Below are 14,888 nucleotides of genomic sequence, written 5' to 3'. Positions count from 1 at the left end.
TGAATTATCTATGAGCACGAAGACCAAGGATGAAAACTAAAAAAAGTTTCCAGGGTTCTTCCCTTCTCACCATTCTCCTTCCCTCTCTCAGGACGTGCCCCTGATTAGCCTAGCCAACATCTTGCACAATGCCAAGCTCTGGAACGATGCCGTCATAGTAGCCACCATGGCAGTAGAGATCGCACCACACTTTGCTGTGAACCACTTCACGCTGGGCAATGTTTACGTCGCTATGGTGAGACTGGGCATGTGGGCAGAGCAAACCAACTCTGTAGTTTTCTCTCAGTGCTACATCTTTGATTTCAAAATTTCTTTGAATACATTTATTTCCTCAAGCTCCCTATAAGATTGGTGTCTAAAATTGCTAGATCCACCCAGAGTATATTTTTATAGTATGGATTTGAGTGTCTTTTTTTTCCTAATAGTACCTAAAATTCATCTTAGTATCTGCAGCTGTGTAGTCCCTGACCATGAGTCTAACTCTAGTAGTAGAATGAAATGAACCTGTAATTTTCTGGAGACATTACCTGTTCCAGAAAACTTGGTCTAACACTCCACATAGGCGTACAAGTCATGTTGTTGTACTTCCAGGTTGGGTTAGATACCTGTCAACAGTGAGCTCGTGCTGCCTGGTGCATATTTCTCTTGGTGTATTTTCACTGTTTTATCTTTTTGTTTGTTTGTTTAAGTTTTTGTCTTTCCCTCTAGACTATGAGCTCCTTAGGGGAAAGACTTCTCTTCATGTGCCTGTTGCCCTCACACAGTACTTGGCACATAGTAAATGTTCACCAAGTGTTTAATGAATGTTGAAGGGCCACTAATTTCATGAGATACCATTTACAGAGAAAATGGCTAACTCTCATTCTGGTCAGAAACAAGGACCGATTTCAGAACTTAAAATCCCATCCACTTACATCTAAAACTTGATGTTACTCATGGGGCTATTCCCAAGACACCCTCAGTAGAAATTATAGAATAAGACCCCAGACTCTACACTTTACCTATCATCCTTGACTTCAAAGGCAGAAAGTATAATTTGGCCAGGTAGGTATTGCTGAATGTGCAGTTTTCCTTCTCTTCTCAAATCTGAAGAATCTATTTTTGTTCCCAGGAAATGTGAGATTTGCTTCTCTGAATAAGGAATTTTGGCTCTCACCTGGCTGGGAGGAACCACTTAACTAGTTGGTTTGGACTCTTTTTTTTTTGAGAATATTAGTCTAAGTAAAAGATTAATGCCTTCAATATGGCAGCAGTCATTTACAAACCATATTGATATTTTTAAATGTCAGGAAGAATTAAAACTCAAAATTTGAAAGCCTAATTGAGATACCTGACTTCACTTCCATCTGTCCAGCTCTAGCAGAAAATGCAATCAGATACATCATGAGCATTTGCCGGGCATGGTTATAGACGTTTCTGTGAGAATTAAATAAAACGATTTTGTAATGCACCTAGCACAGTGCCTGGGCACACACTAAGTACTCAGTAATGTTAGTTCTTATCTATTGCTACCATGATTATTCCCATTGTTGGGTGAAACCTTTGTAAGAGTTGTTCAACCCCTTTTCTTCTGGTTCTTGGACACCCCCGTAGTTTTCTTCATAAAGATGTACCTTAGGGATGGAGGTTGTTGTTTCCTCCCAGACCTAGAGTTTCCTCAGAGATTTAAATCCTTTAGAAAGTTATGCAGGGTTGCTACTAGCCTACGGGGGACAGGGGTGCTTTTCAAGAAATAAGAGGTCATGGTATATATTTAGTCTGGTAGATATCAGCCCTCTCACATCTGTGCCTTACCCCTTCTAGGAAGAGTTTGAAAAAGCACTGGTGTGGTATGAATCAACACTGAAGCTACAACCCGAATTTGTCCCAGCCAAGAACCGAATCCAGACCATCCAGTGTCACTTAATGCTGAAGAAGGGACGGCGTTCTCCCTAGTGCATTGCTCCTTTCTCTTTTTCTCATGCTCTTAAAAAAAAAAAGTAAAGAACCCAATCATTGTCAGTATCCAGTTTTTAATGATGTGTGTGACAATAACTGAGTAAGACTTATAACAGGACTTTTAAATATGTGGGAACTGGTTTGTTTTTGTTCTGTTTTTAAGTCTCTTCTTTCCCCGCACCTAACCCCAGAAGAGGCATCTTCAGAAACACAAATTTCTTAAAAGGAAAATGCAGCTTAAAGGTATGTAAATACTGAGCCAAGATATTTCCACAGCGGTGCTCTGCCTCCAAAACCTCAATGCCCTTAGGGCTCCCCTCAGTGGTCCAGCTAGCTGCCTCCTCTCTGGAGGAGGATGAACCCAGGTCACATATTCTCCGCTTCCTGTCATAGCCTCTTTTGTCAGTAGAAATGCAAAAGCCCATCGGGTGCCAGTCAGTGAGAAGCAGCATTCTGCACTCTCTCCATCCGATCACCTCGCTCATCCTGGTCTTGTCCCTTCCATGCTGCTAGGTTACAAACTCTCAAGGTAGTTTGCAGGAGAGGAAGGGGGAAATGTTTTTAAAAACAAAATAATTACAATGAAAACTCTTAGGATCACCTGACCTTTGTAATGTTATTTATGTTGGGGAGGGAGGGGGGCTGAGGAGGGGAACTCAGCAGTGTACAACATCTATATAATTTGTATTTTAATTACAAAACACAAGGAAACCAATAAGTTGAAATCCTATATAACTGGTTTATATATATAGAATATGTGTATTTGAAGCCCTCTACAGACTGAGTCTATGTTTTACTAATTCTTTGTTCCCTGTGTTACCCATCTTAAAAGAAGGTGCGAGTGTCAGCTCCCTCTCTCTGAGGCCTTCAGACTTCGCTCCTCAGTAGAGAGTAATGAGCCAAGGTTGAATGTTTTCATACAATACTTTAACTTTGGTCCCAGGAGAATCAGAAACTCCAGACATTTTGGAATCCTAAGGGCACATACTGAGGACAAAAATAAAAATTGTTTATGATCAAAATAGATCGGTAGCGTGGTTTTTCTTTAGAACCATCCTAATTTAGAACCAACGCTGAAGACTGCCTGAAACTCTGGATCTGATCTTAAGTCCTAGATTGTCTTTCTTTTTCTTTCCACAACAGCAAGGTAAGAGAAGAATTAATCCATCACTAGGTTTTATAGTTGGTGAACTCATTAGCATGACCCAGTGGACTGGGAAAGATACAAAGTCAGCAGATGTTCAGCATTTGGTATATAATTGACCCTCCCTGAAAAAGAAGAATCCAAGCCCCAAAGCCCCTTCTAAGGTGAACACCAACAGAAAGATCCTAAAGGTCATCCAAGTAAGCCTCATGGAGACCCTTGGGGAGAGTCATCCAGTACTAAGTTAAGCAATTCATTTAGGACAGGATTCCACAAAAGGATTTCTGTAGACTTTCATAGAACAAAATCAGGCACCAGTCATCTCAAATACTGGGTCACTGAACTTGTAGCATTTGATTCTAGCACGGACTGTAATTTCTTAGAAGGACATAGCAATCAGACATACCAATGGGCTTTCTGTCCTTTATGCATCTAGAGTCCAATTAATTCCAAAGAGTTTCATTTGATTTATTTTGAGAATAGCAAGCTCATTTATTATGTGAACTGGATGAAGAGGGATCCTTGTAAAACTATGTGGGTGTCTAAGTATAGTGTCCTGCTTCCCCTCAGTTTATATGCAGCCCCTCCACAATTTGGCATTTAGTTTTTCCTGAAACACTTGACAATTTTTACAAATTGATATACATGAATTTCTTTGGTGTACAGTTCTGAGTTGTGACAAATGCATAGAGTCATGCAGTCATAACCATCAAGATGCAAAACTTGGGAAACGGACTTTGGCCCAGTGGTTAGGGCGTCCGTCTACCATATGGGAGGTCCGCGGTTCAAACCCCGAGCCTCCTTGACCCGTGTGGAGCTGGCCATGCGCAGTGCTGATGCGCGCAAGGAGTGCCGTGCCACGCAAGGGTGTCCCCCGCGTGGGGTAGCCCCACGCGCAAGGAGTGCGCCCCGTAAGGAGAGCCACCCAGCGTGAAAGAAAGTGCAGCCTGCCCAGGAATGGCGCCGCCCACACTTCCCGTGCCGCTGACGACAACAGAAGCGGACAAAGAAACAAGACGCAGCAAATAGACACCAAGAACAGACAACCGGGGGAGGGGGGGAATTAAATAAAATAAATAAATCTTTAAAAAAAAAAAAAAGAAGAGATGCAAAACTTCATCAGCCCAAAAAGAGTCCCCCTTGGTAGTCAAATCTCCCCCATCCTTAACCCTTGGCAAGCACTGTTTTTTTCCTCCATCCCTTTAGTTTTTCCTTTCTCATAATGTCATATAAATGGGAACATAAAGTCTTTTTTTTAAAAAAAAAAAAGGTTTTATTCATTCGATATAAATGGATCATATAATTAATGGCTACATAGATGAGTAGATTTAGACACTGAAAGGGAATAAAGATATCCACAGCTTACATACAGAAATAACTTGGTCAGGAAATCATTTCCATTTCTGAGTGCTGCTTTGCCACTGACTGTTGTGAAATGATAATTCCATCTTCCCTTTCCTCTTTCACTCTCTCTTTCTCTCCCTTTCTTTCCCTCTTAACTCACTTCATCCACAATATGAATATTGTCTTTTGAGTCTTGCTTCTTTCATTTAACCTAATGTACTTGAGCTTTATCCATGTTTTGCTTAAATCAGTAATAATTACTTTTGGTTGCTGAGTAGTATTCCTTTGTTTATTCGCCTGTCTGAGAACACTGGAATGTTTCTCTCTTTTGGAGACTGAATAAAGCTGCCAGAAAAATTCACATACAGATTTTGGGTACACATAGGTTTTCATATCTCTTGTACAAATAATTCAGCCATTTTTCTGCCCTCGACCTCTTAAAAGCAGGCACAGTAGGCAACAATTAATGGAGCCATCTTCAAGTCTGTTTAGACTGTAGTATGGGGTAGAGGTCAGTGTGAATCTACTTTTCTGAAAGGAAGGGGAAGAGCTTGGCTTTTCTTTGAAATGATGGAAAATTGCTCCCAGAGCTTTGTATTTAACTTCGTATCAGATGATGCTTTAACTCAGGTGGGTTGGAAGCTGTGTGGCCTGTTGATAGACCACATGTGTGCCTAGGGCCTGTGACGAAATGGTCCGGTGATGCAAAGGCAAGCAGGCGGGCACAGTCATTGCACAGAAGGCCCAGGCTAGGTGTTTGCCTCCTTCCTGTCTCACAACTTACCTGCTGTTTCTGCCATCCCAGAACTCTACGGTGCTTATTTACTAACTAGGTCAAAGGTCTGACTTGCCCTGGACTAAGACCCTGGTACCAGCTTGCTGAGGTCTGCCTTGCCCTGGACTAAGACCCTGGTACCAACTTGCTGGGGGTGGAACTCGGATCCCAACTGTCCAGTATAAGGAGCTGCTATTCCACATACACACAGAAGAGACCCTAAGGAAGAAGTTCTAGGAATATTTCCCCAGAATTTTGGCCTCAGAATAGGGCCCCATCACCTAGATCAGCTCCCTTGTGGTGGGTCTGCAGAATGAGCCCCAGAAGGGGTTCAAGAAATCTGAATTCAAACCCTAGCCCTACCTCTTACCAAAAACAATAGTTTGAACAAGTCACGGAACTCTGAATTTCTCCCTGAAAGAAAATAAAATAGGAGTGATAAGAACTGATCTTCATAGAGCAGCTGTGAGAATTAAAGGTGATAAAGAATATAAAGCACTTAATAACAGAGCAAGTGCCCAGGAAGTGGTAGCTAATTGTTGTCACCATGTTGTAGAAATGACTTTAGGAATTTTTGAGAGTTAACTTTTAGATAAGTCCCAGCCACACTTCTCTTCCCTCTGGTCAGACCAGACTCACTCTCCTGACTTCCAAAGCCTTTGCTTAGTTTATTCCCCACCAGATTCACCCTCTTCCTTCCTCCACAATTTTTACCCACCTTCTAGTCCTTTCTTCTGTGCAAAGCTTTTCCCCCTAACTTCAGCAAGCACAGGTCTACATCTTCTCTGATAATTATAATAGCTTCAATTCATTGAGCTAGGCACAGTGCCATAGGCTGTAACAAATGTTGAGCCCTTCTTAATATTCCAGGATTATTCTAAGTTTTATATGGGTTAAAACTCATTTAACCCCCTCTTGATGTGAAGGTGGAGTGGACATCACCAACCCAGGGTCCACGGGATGGAGGAATAAAATATGAGTTAGAGTGGACTTACTGGTATTCTGCGATAGAACTATTGTGACTAGTAATGGCAGAAACTGTAGCATGATCTGGAGAAAGTGGCCATGGTAGTTGCTGAGGGCAGGGAGAGGGAAGAAGAGATGAGACGTGGGGGCATTTTCAGGACTTGGAATTGTCCTAAATGATATTTTAGGGACAGATGCTGGACATTATATATCCTGCCATAACCCACTGAATGTACTGGGGGAGAGTGTAAAATACAATGTAAACTATAATCCATGCGGTACAGCAGTGCTCCAAAGTGTATTCACCAAATGCAATGAATGTGCCACAATGATAAGAGAGGTCGTTGATGTGGGAGGAGCAGGGGTGGGAAGTGGGGTATGTGGGAACTTATTATTTTTTTATTGTGACATTTTTTGTGATCTATGTGTCTTTTTTTTTTAAGACAATTTAATAAAAATAATTTTAAAAATTTTTTTATTTAAAAAACTCATTTAAGCCCATAACAACTCAATGGTATAGGAACTGTTAGGCCAATTTTAAGCATAGGAAAACTTTGGCTGAGATTAAGTAACTTTCCCAAGACCACAGCTAGCAAGTGATGGAGTCCAGGTATAAAGCTAAAGCCAGCACAGCTACCCACCATACTACCCATCCCTTATCTAATCCTCACAACCATAAAGCGATGTAGACAATCTTAAGTCTATTATACAGATGAGAAAACCAAGGCTCGGAGAGGTGAAAGTGACTGGCTCATAATCAAGTAATTTGAAGGAGCTCAGCTCCAAACCAAGTGTATTGTTCTTAATTGTTCCCTATCTGCTTTCAGATGTGATCTTGTCCCTCCCTTACGTGTTCATTTGTCAGATGTCTGTGTTTCATAGCACTGAACACAGCAGCTAGTATATAGTGAATACCCAGTAAATACTAAATGATTGATAATGTAATTGATATGTTCCTCTGCTTCTGCTTTCCACATCTCACAATATTTTAGAACACTAATCTCAGGGATGTGAAATATCTTGCTTCATATACTTTCTGCAATGGAACTTCCAAAAACAAAGCCCCTGAAAACCACCCTTCTGCCTCAGGCTCCCTACTCTTAATATGAGCAATAGGGGAAAGTGCCTGATCATCCATGAACCTCATATGGCTTATTCTACCCATCACTGCTCAAGGGCCTTGCCCCACTGGCTGGGGAGAAGGTAGGACTGCTCTGGTGTTCTCAGCATCTTGCACATACTTTTCCTGGGTGTCCAATGACTCTACCCTGACATCTATGCCAGCTATTGTCTCCCAAGCAACAGTTGAGCTGGCAGCAGGGAAGACTGTCTTCTAAATTCAGTATTTATATAATGGTCAAGACAGGCCTTCCCTGTATCTAATTCCATGTTTCTCCTGTCTGTGGAGATGCAAATGGACAATTCCAGCTCTACCAACCAACAAATTTAATTCAGTATCTACTGATGTCCAAGACTGTGGATGAGTCTTGAGACATGATCTCTGCCCTCAGAGATATCATGGTCCAGTTGAGGAGATGAGAATGAGATAAATAGAGAACACAAAGCCCATTCTGGGGAAGCGACTGTGGCTCAAGCAATTGAGCTCCCACCTACAACATGAGAGGTCATGATTCAGTTCCTGGTGCCTCCTAAAGAAGACAAGCTAGACATGGAGCTAACACAACAGGCTGGTGCAGGGAGCTGACACAAGGTGACACAACAAGAGACACAAGGAGAAAAACATGAGAGATGACAAAGCAGCGAGTAGAGGTGGCCCAAATGATTAGGTGCCTCCCTCCCACATGGGAGGTCCTGGATTCCATTCCCAGTGTCTCCTAAAAGGAAGGTAAGCATACAACAGACACAACAAGTGCAAAGAATGAGAGGGTAGGGAGAAAAAAATTTTTTAAAAGCCCACTCTGGCAGAAACCTGAAAGCTTAAGACCCAGAAACTCAGAGCTGTCTGACAGATCCACTACCTGAGTCCCCCAGGAAAGTGTAACTTTTTCTAGATGCAGAGACCTTGGTTTGGACACTCCACTCAGAGCCCTCCATGACTTGGTCTCTGTCTACATTTCAGGCTCTTCTGCCACTCATTTATTCACTCAATAAACATGTGTTGAATATCTATTGTATGCCAAGCTCTGTGCTGGCCACTGCAGGTAATTCAAGATAGTGGGAAAATAAAAGTGTGAGTGGAGGTTAGGGGAATGGATGGAGAGAGATTAGGGTACAGCCAGATCATGAAAGGCATTTTAAGCAGAGCTCAGGAATTTGGACTTGGTCCTGAGGGAAATAGCCACTCTCCAGCTTATATTTTAAACAACAACTTGGCCTTTCCTATATGCATTAAACTTCCACAATGCCATGCTTTTGATCAGGCTGTTCTCACTACCTGGAATGCAAACTCCTCCTACTCCATCCCTTTTTTTTCCATCTGTCTAACTCCACTGGTTTTCTGAGAAATTGTCTATGCGTCACAAGATGCAATGCTCCTATGGCACCTTTGGTAACCCCTACAGGGACACTGTACTGAAATAAGCTGATTTTGTATCTTGTCTCCAATTAGATGTTGAGCTCCATGTCAAATCAATGTCTTTTTCTCCCGCTTGCTCAAAACATGCACCTGGCACATACCAGTTGCTTGATAAAAAATAGTTTCTAAACTACTGAATTAATGGTGAACAGGCCCAGAAGTACCCTAGAGAAGCTATAGAAATACTAGGGAGAAGACACACAGAGTAATGAAAGAGACAACAGACTAAATCAGGGAAAACTCCAACAGACATTTGGGAAAGTTACTCTCAACCTACAGAGGTCCTTCCTGACCTTTCAGCTCTGCTCTGATACATAATTGGGATTCCTGATCAATATAAAGCACTTGGAACAGGAAGAGGAATACAGTAAGCAACCAATAAATGATAACTCTTCTTAACAAAAGCCTTAAATCCTGCCACCAAGGTTTTCCCCCTATTCTAGAAATAAATTACCTTTGCCTTTACATTAAGAGTTCTGTTCAATTTCTGAACCCTGATCCAAAAGTTTGACTGTTAGAGCAGTGATGCCTAGCCTGGAAGGCAGGGAACTTGCCTCATGAGAGCATTTCATAGAAACACCTCAGAAGATTTTTCTTTATCTTTGTTTTGCACTTTGGTAGATTTCTTCTGTTCTATCTTCCAATTCACTAACTCTCTTCAGCTGTGTCTAGTCTACTGTTTAGCCCATCTGTTTTAGTTTGCTAAAAGCTGCTGGTAGCAATATACCAGAAATGGGTTAGCTTTTACAATGGGGATTTATTAGGTTAAAAGCTTATGGTTCTGAGGCTGTGAAAGTGTCCTAATAAAGGCATCATCAGGTGATACTTTTCTCTCTAAGGATCAGCTGCTGGTAGTCCTGGATTCCTCTCACATGGCAGGGCACAATGGTGGCATCCGCCAGTCTCATTCTCTGCCTTCTCTTCTGGGACTTGGTATGTTCAGCTTCAGGCTGCTCTGACTGTAGCTTTCTCTCTCCCAGGTTTATTGATATTAGTTTCTGTAGGCTTCTTTCTGTACCTGCACCTTTTCTATGTCTGTGGTGGCTTTTTAATCCTCCATTTATAAAGGACCCCAGCAAGAGGATTAAGATACACCTGGGGTCAATCCATTTAATCAAAGGATCTTAACTGAAGTAATTTAATCAAAAGGTCCCACCTACAGTAGGTTTACATGCATAGGAATGGGTTAGCTTTAAGAACAGGATTTTCTGGCATCCACAAATGCTTCGAACTGCCACAACTGCCCATTAAGATTTTTATTTCAGTAACGATATTTTTCATTTGTGGGATTTCTTCTTGGTTCTTTTTATATCACACCTACCTGCTTCTTTTTCACAATCTCTACTTATTTTATATGTGCTAGATTTTTAAATACGTGAGCATTTTCAGCATATTTACTTTAGGTCCCTTTCAAATTGCCTTATAATTTCTTTTTTCTCAGGTATGAATTCTCCTGTTTGTTGGGTGTATGGACTGTCTCACCCAATAATGTTGAATGCCCCAGTGTTCAGTCTTTCATTTTATTCTCTTCTCTATCTTCTCTTATTTCTTTAGTGATCTCATCAAGTCACATGGTTTCAAATATTACCTACATGCTGTGACCTCCAAATTTATACCTCAAACTCAGACATCCTCTATTAACTCTAAATTCTTTTATCCTACTACCTACTCAAGATCTTCACTTGGTCTGTACAATAATGTATTCCTTATCTTCCCCTCACCCCAAAATCTTGTTTGTCATCATCCCATATGAATTAATTACAGTTCCCTCCTTTCAATGTACTCATTCAAAAAATCCTGGAGTAATCCTTGAATGTTTTTTCCTTTAGATTCCATATCCAAAATATCAGCAAATCACATCAACTCTACTCTCAATATATCCAGAATTTGACCACTTCTAATCCCCTCAACACATATCCAAGCCACCATAACCTCTCACCTAGATTTTTGCAAAAGCCCCCTCATTGGTTTTCCTGCTTCCGCCCTTGTACCCTAAGAATCCATCTCAACATGGCACCCAGAGTGGTCCTTTTAAAACATAAGTCAGATCATTTCTTTCCTCTGCTTAAAACTGGCAACTTACAACAAATAACCCATACAACCCTACACAATGTGGCGCCATGCTCCTCACTTCTCTGGTCTTACTCTTTTTTAATTTTTTTAAGGTAGCAGGGGCAGGGTACCTGGTAAGCTGGAACCTAGGACCCCGTATGTGGGAAGCTTATGCTCAACCAGAGCCACATCAGCTCGCCTGGTGGATTTGGTTTTTTCATTTGTTTGCTTGTTGTTTTTGTCTTTTCAGGTGACACCAGGAACCAAACCCCAGACCTCCCGTGTGGGAGGCAAGTGCTCAACCACTTGAGCCACATCTTCTCCCTTATGTTTCATTTTTCTTTTTCTTTTTTTTATTTCTTCTCTGCTCCCTTATTACTCTTATTACTCTCCCTCTTGCACACTCCATTCCAACCATGCCTCCTGCCTGTGTTTTGAAATTTCCAGTAAGGCTTCTGCCTTTGGGCATTTGCATTTACTGTTCCTTGTTCCCTCATATATTCTTCTCTCAAATATCCACTTGGCTCACCTCCTCACCACCTTTTCTGGGAGGCATCCCTGACCATATTTGAAATTGTGACAGTCTCCTCCATAATTTCCTAATCCCGTTTCCTACTTTACTTCTCCATAGCTCTCATCATTATTGAATTTATTGTTGTTTTTTTTTTATTTATTGTATTGTCCCCAACTGGAATGTAGGCTCTAAGAATGCAAGAATAGTATCTGTTTTGAATCCAGATATATCTCCGTTCCTAGACGCATAGTAAGTATCTAAAGAAAACTTTTGAATAAACGATTGGTGTTGGTCTTGCCCCATATATTTTATGGGTTTTTTTGTCCTTAAGCTCATATTCACAGACATTAGCATCCAGAGTAATTCCACACGTGCCTGGGGATGTAGACACCTTGCTATGGGGAAACCCACTGCTGGAGCCCTATAATACCAAACATATTTTTAAGCTTGCTTTTCAGTTTGGGTTTCTGCACTGTGAACAGAATGTGACTTAGGGCCTACCTTCCCACAGGTAGGAGGCTGAGTTCTAATTTTTTTTTTTCACTCGTCACCCAGGGAAGACTGCTCTCTCCTCAGCAAAAGCCCTGACCTGTTGGACAGGAATCTCTGATCTGTCATGTCCCTGACGACTGGCTCTGGCTTCACACACAGCCCAGTTCTATCTCTCAGTTGTCCACGAGGCCAAATTCCTGTCCCTCCATGAGGCTGAAGACCACAACTCTTAATTCTTAGGCCCTGGGAGCTATGCAGAGTCATTTCCATTTATGGCAGCTGATGATTTCTCTTTGTTGAGTTTGAGTTAACTCTATATTTTAAGAAAATTTTACCCTGCCTTTGTGTTGGAGTGAGGTGGGGAGTGGGGGAGATTCTACTAGGTGCTCCATCTGCTGTCGTGACTGGATGTTAGGATGGGGAGGTTCTGTATTACCATGACCTTTCCCTCCAGAAACTCTGGAATCTTCTCCCTGGGGGGCGTGGGCCCCTGCATGAGAAGAGTGTTACTGATAGACATGAATTATAGCCTTCGTAAGAGCTGAAATAGAAAAAGGGGTTCAGATGCACTAGGGTTTAAGAGCAGATTCCTATTTTGACTAAAGTTCACCTCCCGCAGAGGTAGGCCATGTCCTCCAGGCCCCAGTCTCTGTAGGAGCTATTGCAGAAAGCAGCACGACGTCTCTGAAAATGCCTAGCTCCTTCGTGGAGGACACCTTTTGTGATTTGAAAACGGGCCCAGGCTACTGTTGAAGGTAGGCCCCCGCCAGACCCTTACCACATCCTTGCTTCATAATAATGGCTGATGGGAGCCAGGACCTCTCCACCAAGCACTCTCCAAGAGTTTCAAGACTGTATGCAGCAACCACCACACGAGGGAAACGAGAGAGTCTGCAACTGCAAGCAGGAGAATCCCATCCTTCAGCCATGTGGGACCTAAGCCCCCTCTCGATTTAGAGGTGGAGTGGACATCGCCATCCCAGGGTCCTCAGAATGGAGGAATAAAATAAGGATTAGAGTGGACTTACTGGTATTCTACCATAAAATTATTGTGACTCTAGCAATGAAAGAAACTGTATTATTGATGTGGAGGCAATGGCCACAGGAGTTGCTGAGGGCAGGGAGAGGGAAGAAGAGGTGTGATGTGGGGGCATTTTTGGGACTTGGAGTTTTCCTGAATGATATTTCAGGGACAGATGCAGAACATTATATATCCTGCCATAACCCACTGAATAGACTAGGGGAGAGTGTAAACTACAATGTAAACTATAATCCATGCTGTGTAGCAGTGCTCCAAAATGTATTCACCAAATGCAATGAATGTGTCGCAATGATGAAAGAGGTTGTTGATGTGGGAGTGGAGTGGGGTGGGGAGTGCAGGTATATGGGAGACTCTTAAAATTTTTAATGTAACATTTTGGGTGGTCTATGTATCTTTAAAAACAAAAAGATAATAAAAAATTAAATTAAATTAAATTTTTTAAAAAACTGTGTGCAGCGTCTTCTCATCAGCCGTTTTATGGCCAGGAGCCTTGAGGTGAGACTCATGAGGATTAGGCAGGCTTGGCTGTTGCCAGGCACCAGCAGTAGCTCGGGGATCAGGGATCCGGCTGACTTCTACCTATTGCTCTCCAAATCCTGCAGGTGGCAGCTGGACACAAGACTGGGATCTGAGGACCAAACTCAGCACTAAGGGAAGACCTCGGAGAATTCCAGGCGGCTGTGTCCTGAAGCACAAGGACACTCACAGTGGAGGCACTGGGGCAGCTCACAGTCATGGGTGCAGAGAAGAGAGAGGTGAATGGGAAGTTGGATGGAGCCCGTCTTGGATTCCCAGGGCTGCTGTAACAAAGTACCACAGACTGCGTGGCTTACAACAACAGAGGTCTCTTCTCTCACAGTTCTGCACGCTAGAAGTCCCAGCTCAATTCAAAATCTGTAGGGGAGAATCCCTTCCATGCCTCTTCTAGTTTTTGGTGATTAGAGGCAACCACGGTGTTCTCTGCCTCAGCCATATGGCCGTCCTCTCTCTGTATGCCTGTGTCTCTCCAGGCATCCTGGATCAGGGTCCACCCTAAAACAGTTTGTTCTCATCTTCATAACATCTCTGAAGATCCTATTTACAAATAAAGTCACAGAAACAGTACTGGGGGCTAGGACTTGAACATATTTTGGGGAAGGGACACAATTCAACCCATAGCAGAGTCGCTGGATCTGCTCTGTCCAGAAGGTAACCACGAGATACAGCTGGCTATTTATATTTATATTTATTAAAATTAAATACAATTTTTAAAAGTTCCTCAGTTGCACTAGCCACATTTCTAGTGTTCAACAGCCACATGTTGCTACTGTGTTGGACAGTGCAGATATGGAACATTTCCATTTTCACAGAAATTTCCATTGGATAATGCTGCCCTCAACACCGAGCTCCTCCCCCATACACAAATGTACCACCACCCTGTCCCCAAATGGAGTTTGTCCCTAGAGAACACCCACTCAGGTCCCTTGAAGCAGATTTCCCCTTGCCTCCTTCTTGAGAAATTATTTCTCTCTGATGATAGAACTTGGGTTCGGGGGTCCAACTGAAATTGGGTATGAAATGGGACAAGACACTAGTTCTTTTGGCTAAGAGGGGAGCACTTGGAAAGCATAATAAGGGACAGCTGCAGGTCTGATCACACTGTATTCCTTCAGACTTCAGAGCCTTCAAATACATGGTCATCTCTGTGTGGACATCCTGTCCTTCACATCTACTTATCAAACATAGTGCCAGAGTCATATCCAAAGGCTACTGATCGTGAACACTGGGACTCGGCCTGAGGGCTTTGTTCTGGCTGTGGAAGCACATTTGGCCCTTGCATAGGCAGGAAGAACTGGACAGTTGATGCCCTCCTCAACCCTGAGAGATGGGGTGGTGGCGGATAAATACCCGCTTGAGTGGGATCCCTCTGAGACTCGTTCTACACTTTTCCCAGGCTTCCCTAGAGGAACTGAGCATCAGTGGCCCTTGGTGGCAAATAGCCTGATAGGACACCCTTCACTGGCTTCCTCCCCTTCCCTGCCTTACTCCCCCTTCCTGACTGGGGTTTCTTCAGATCACTTCCAAAATAAAGGACGTGCACATGAA

The 14,888-nt window shown here is 42.7% G+C and overlaps 1 protein-coding gene across 7 annotated transcripts in view; it reads left to right on the top strand.

Annotated features, from left to right (window-relative positions):
* Positions 1–14,888, top strand: part of TTC17 (tetratricopeptide repeat domain 17) — a 176,289-nt gene extending 161,401 nt beyond the window's left edge. For 3 of the 7 annotated variants that reach the window (XM_004476258.5, XM_004476259.5, XM_004476262.4), the window contains 2 exons: positions 92–235; positions 1,804–2,960. In XM_004476258.5, coding sequence (XP_004476315.2) covers positions 92–235; positions 1,804–1,935 — 276 coding nt within the window. In that variant the 3' untranslated portion in view covers positions 1,936–2,960. Of the gene's footprint in view, positions 1–91; positions 236–1,803; positions 2,961–13,405 lie in introns of those variants that run through there. The other 4 variants (XM_058305505.2, XM_058305506.2, XM_004476260.5 and 1 more) reach the window with 2 other exon arrangements.

The sequence above is a fragment of the Dasypus novemcinctus genome, chromosome 10 (genome assembly GCF_030445035.2).
Source record: "Dasypus novemcinctus isolate mDasNov1 chromosome 10, mDasNov1.1.hap2, whole genome shotgun sequence".
In the NCBI taxonomy this organism is placed as follows: domain Eukaryota; kingdom Metazoa; phylum Chordata; class Mammalia; order Cingulata; family Dasypodidae; genus Dasypus; species Dasypus novemcinctus.
The sequence above is the reverse complement of the archived record's forward strand: the minus strand, read 5'-3'. Positions and strand labels throughout refer to the sequence as shown.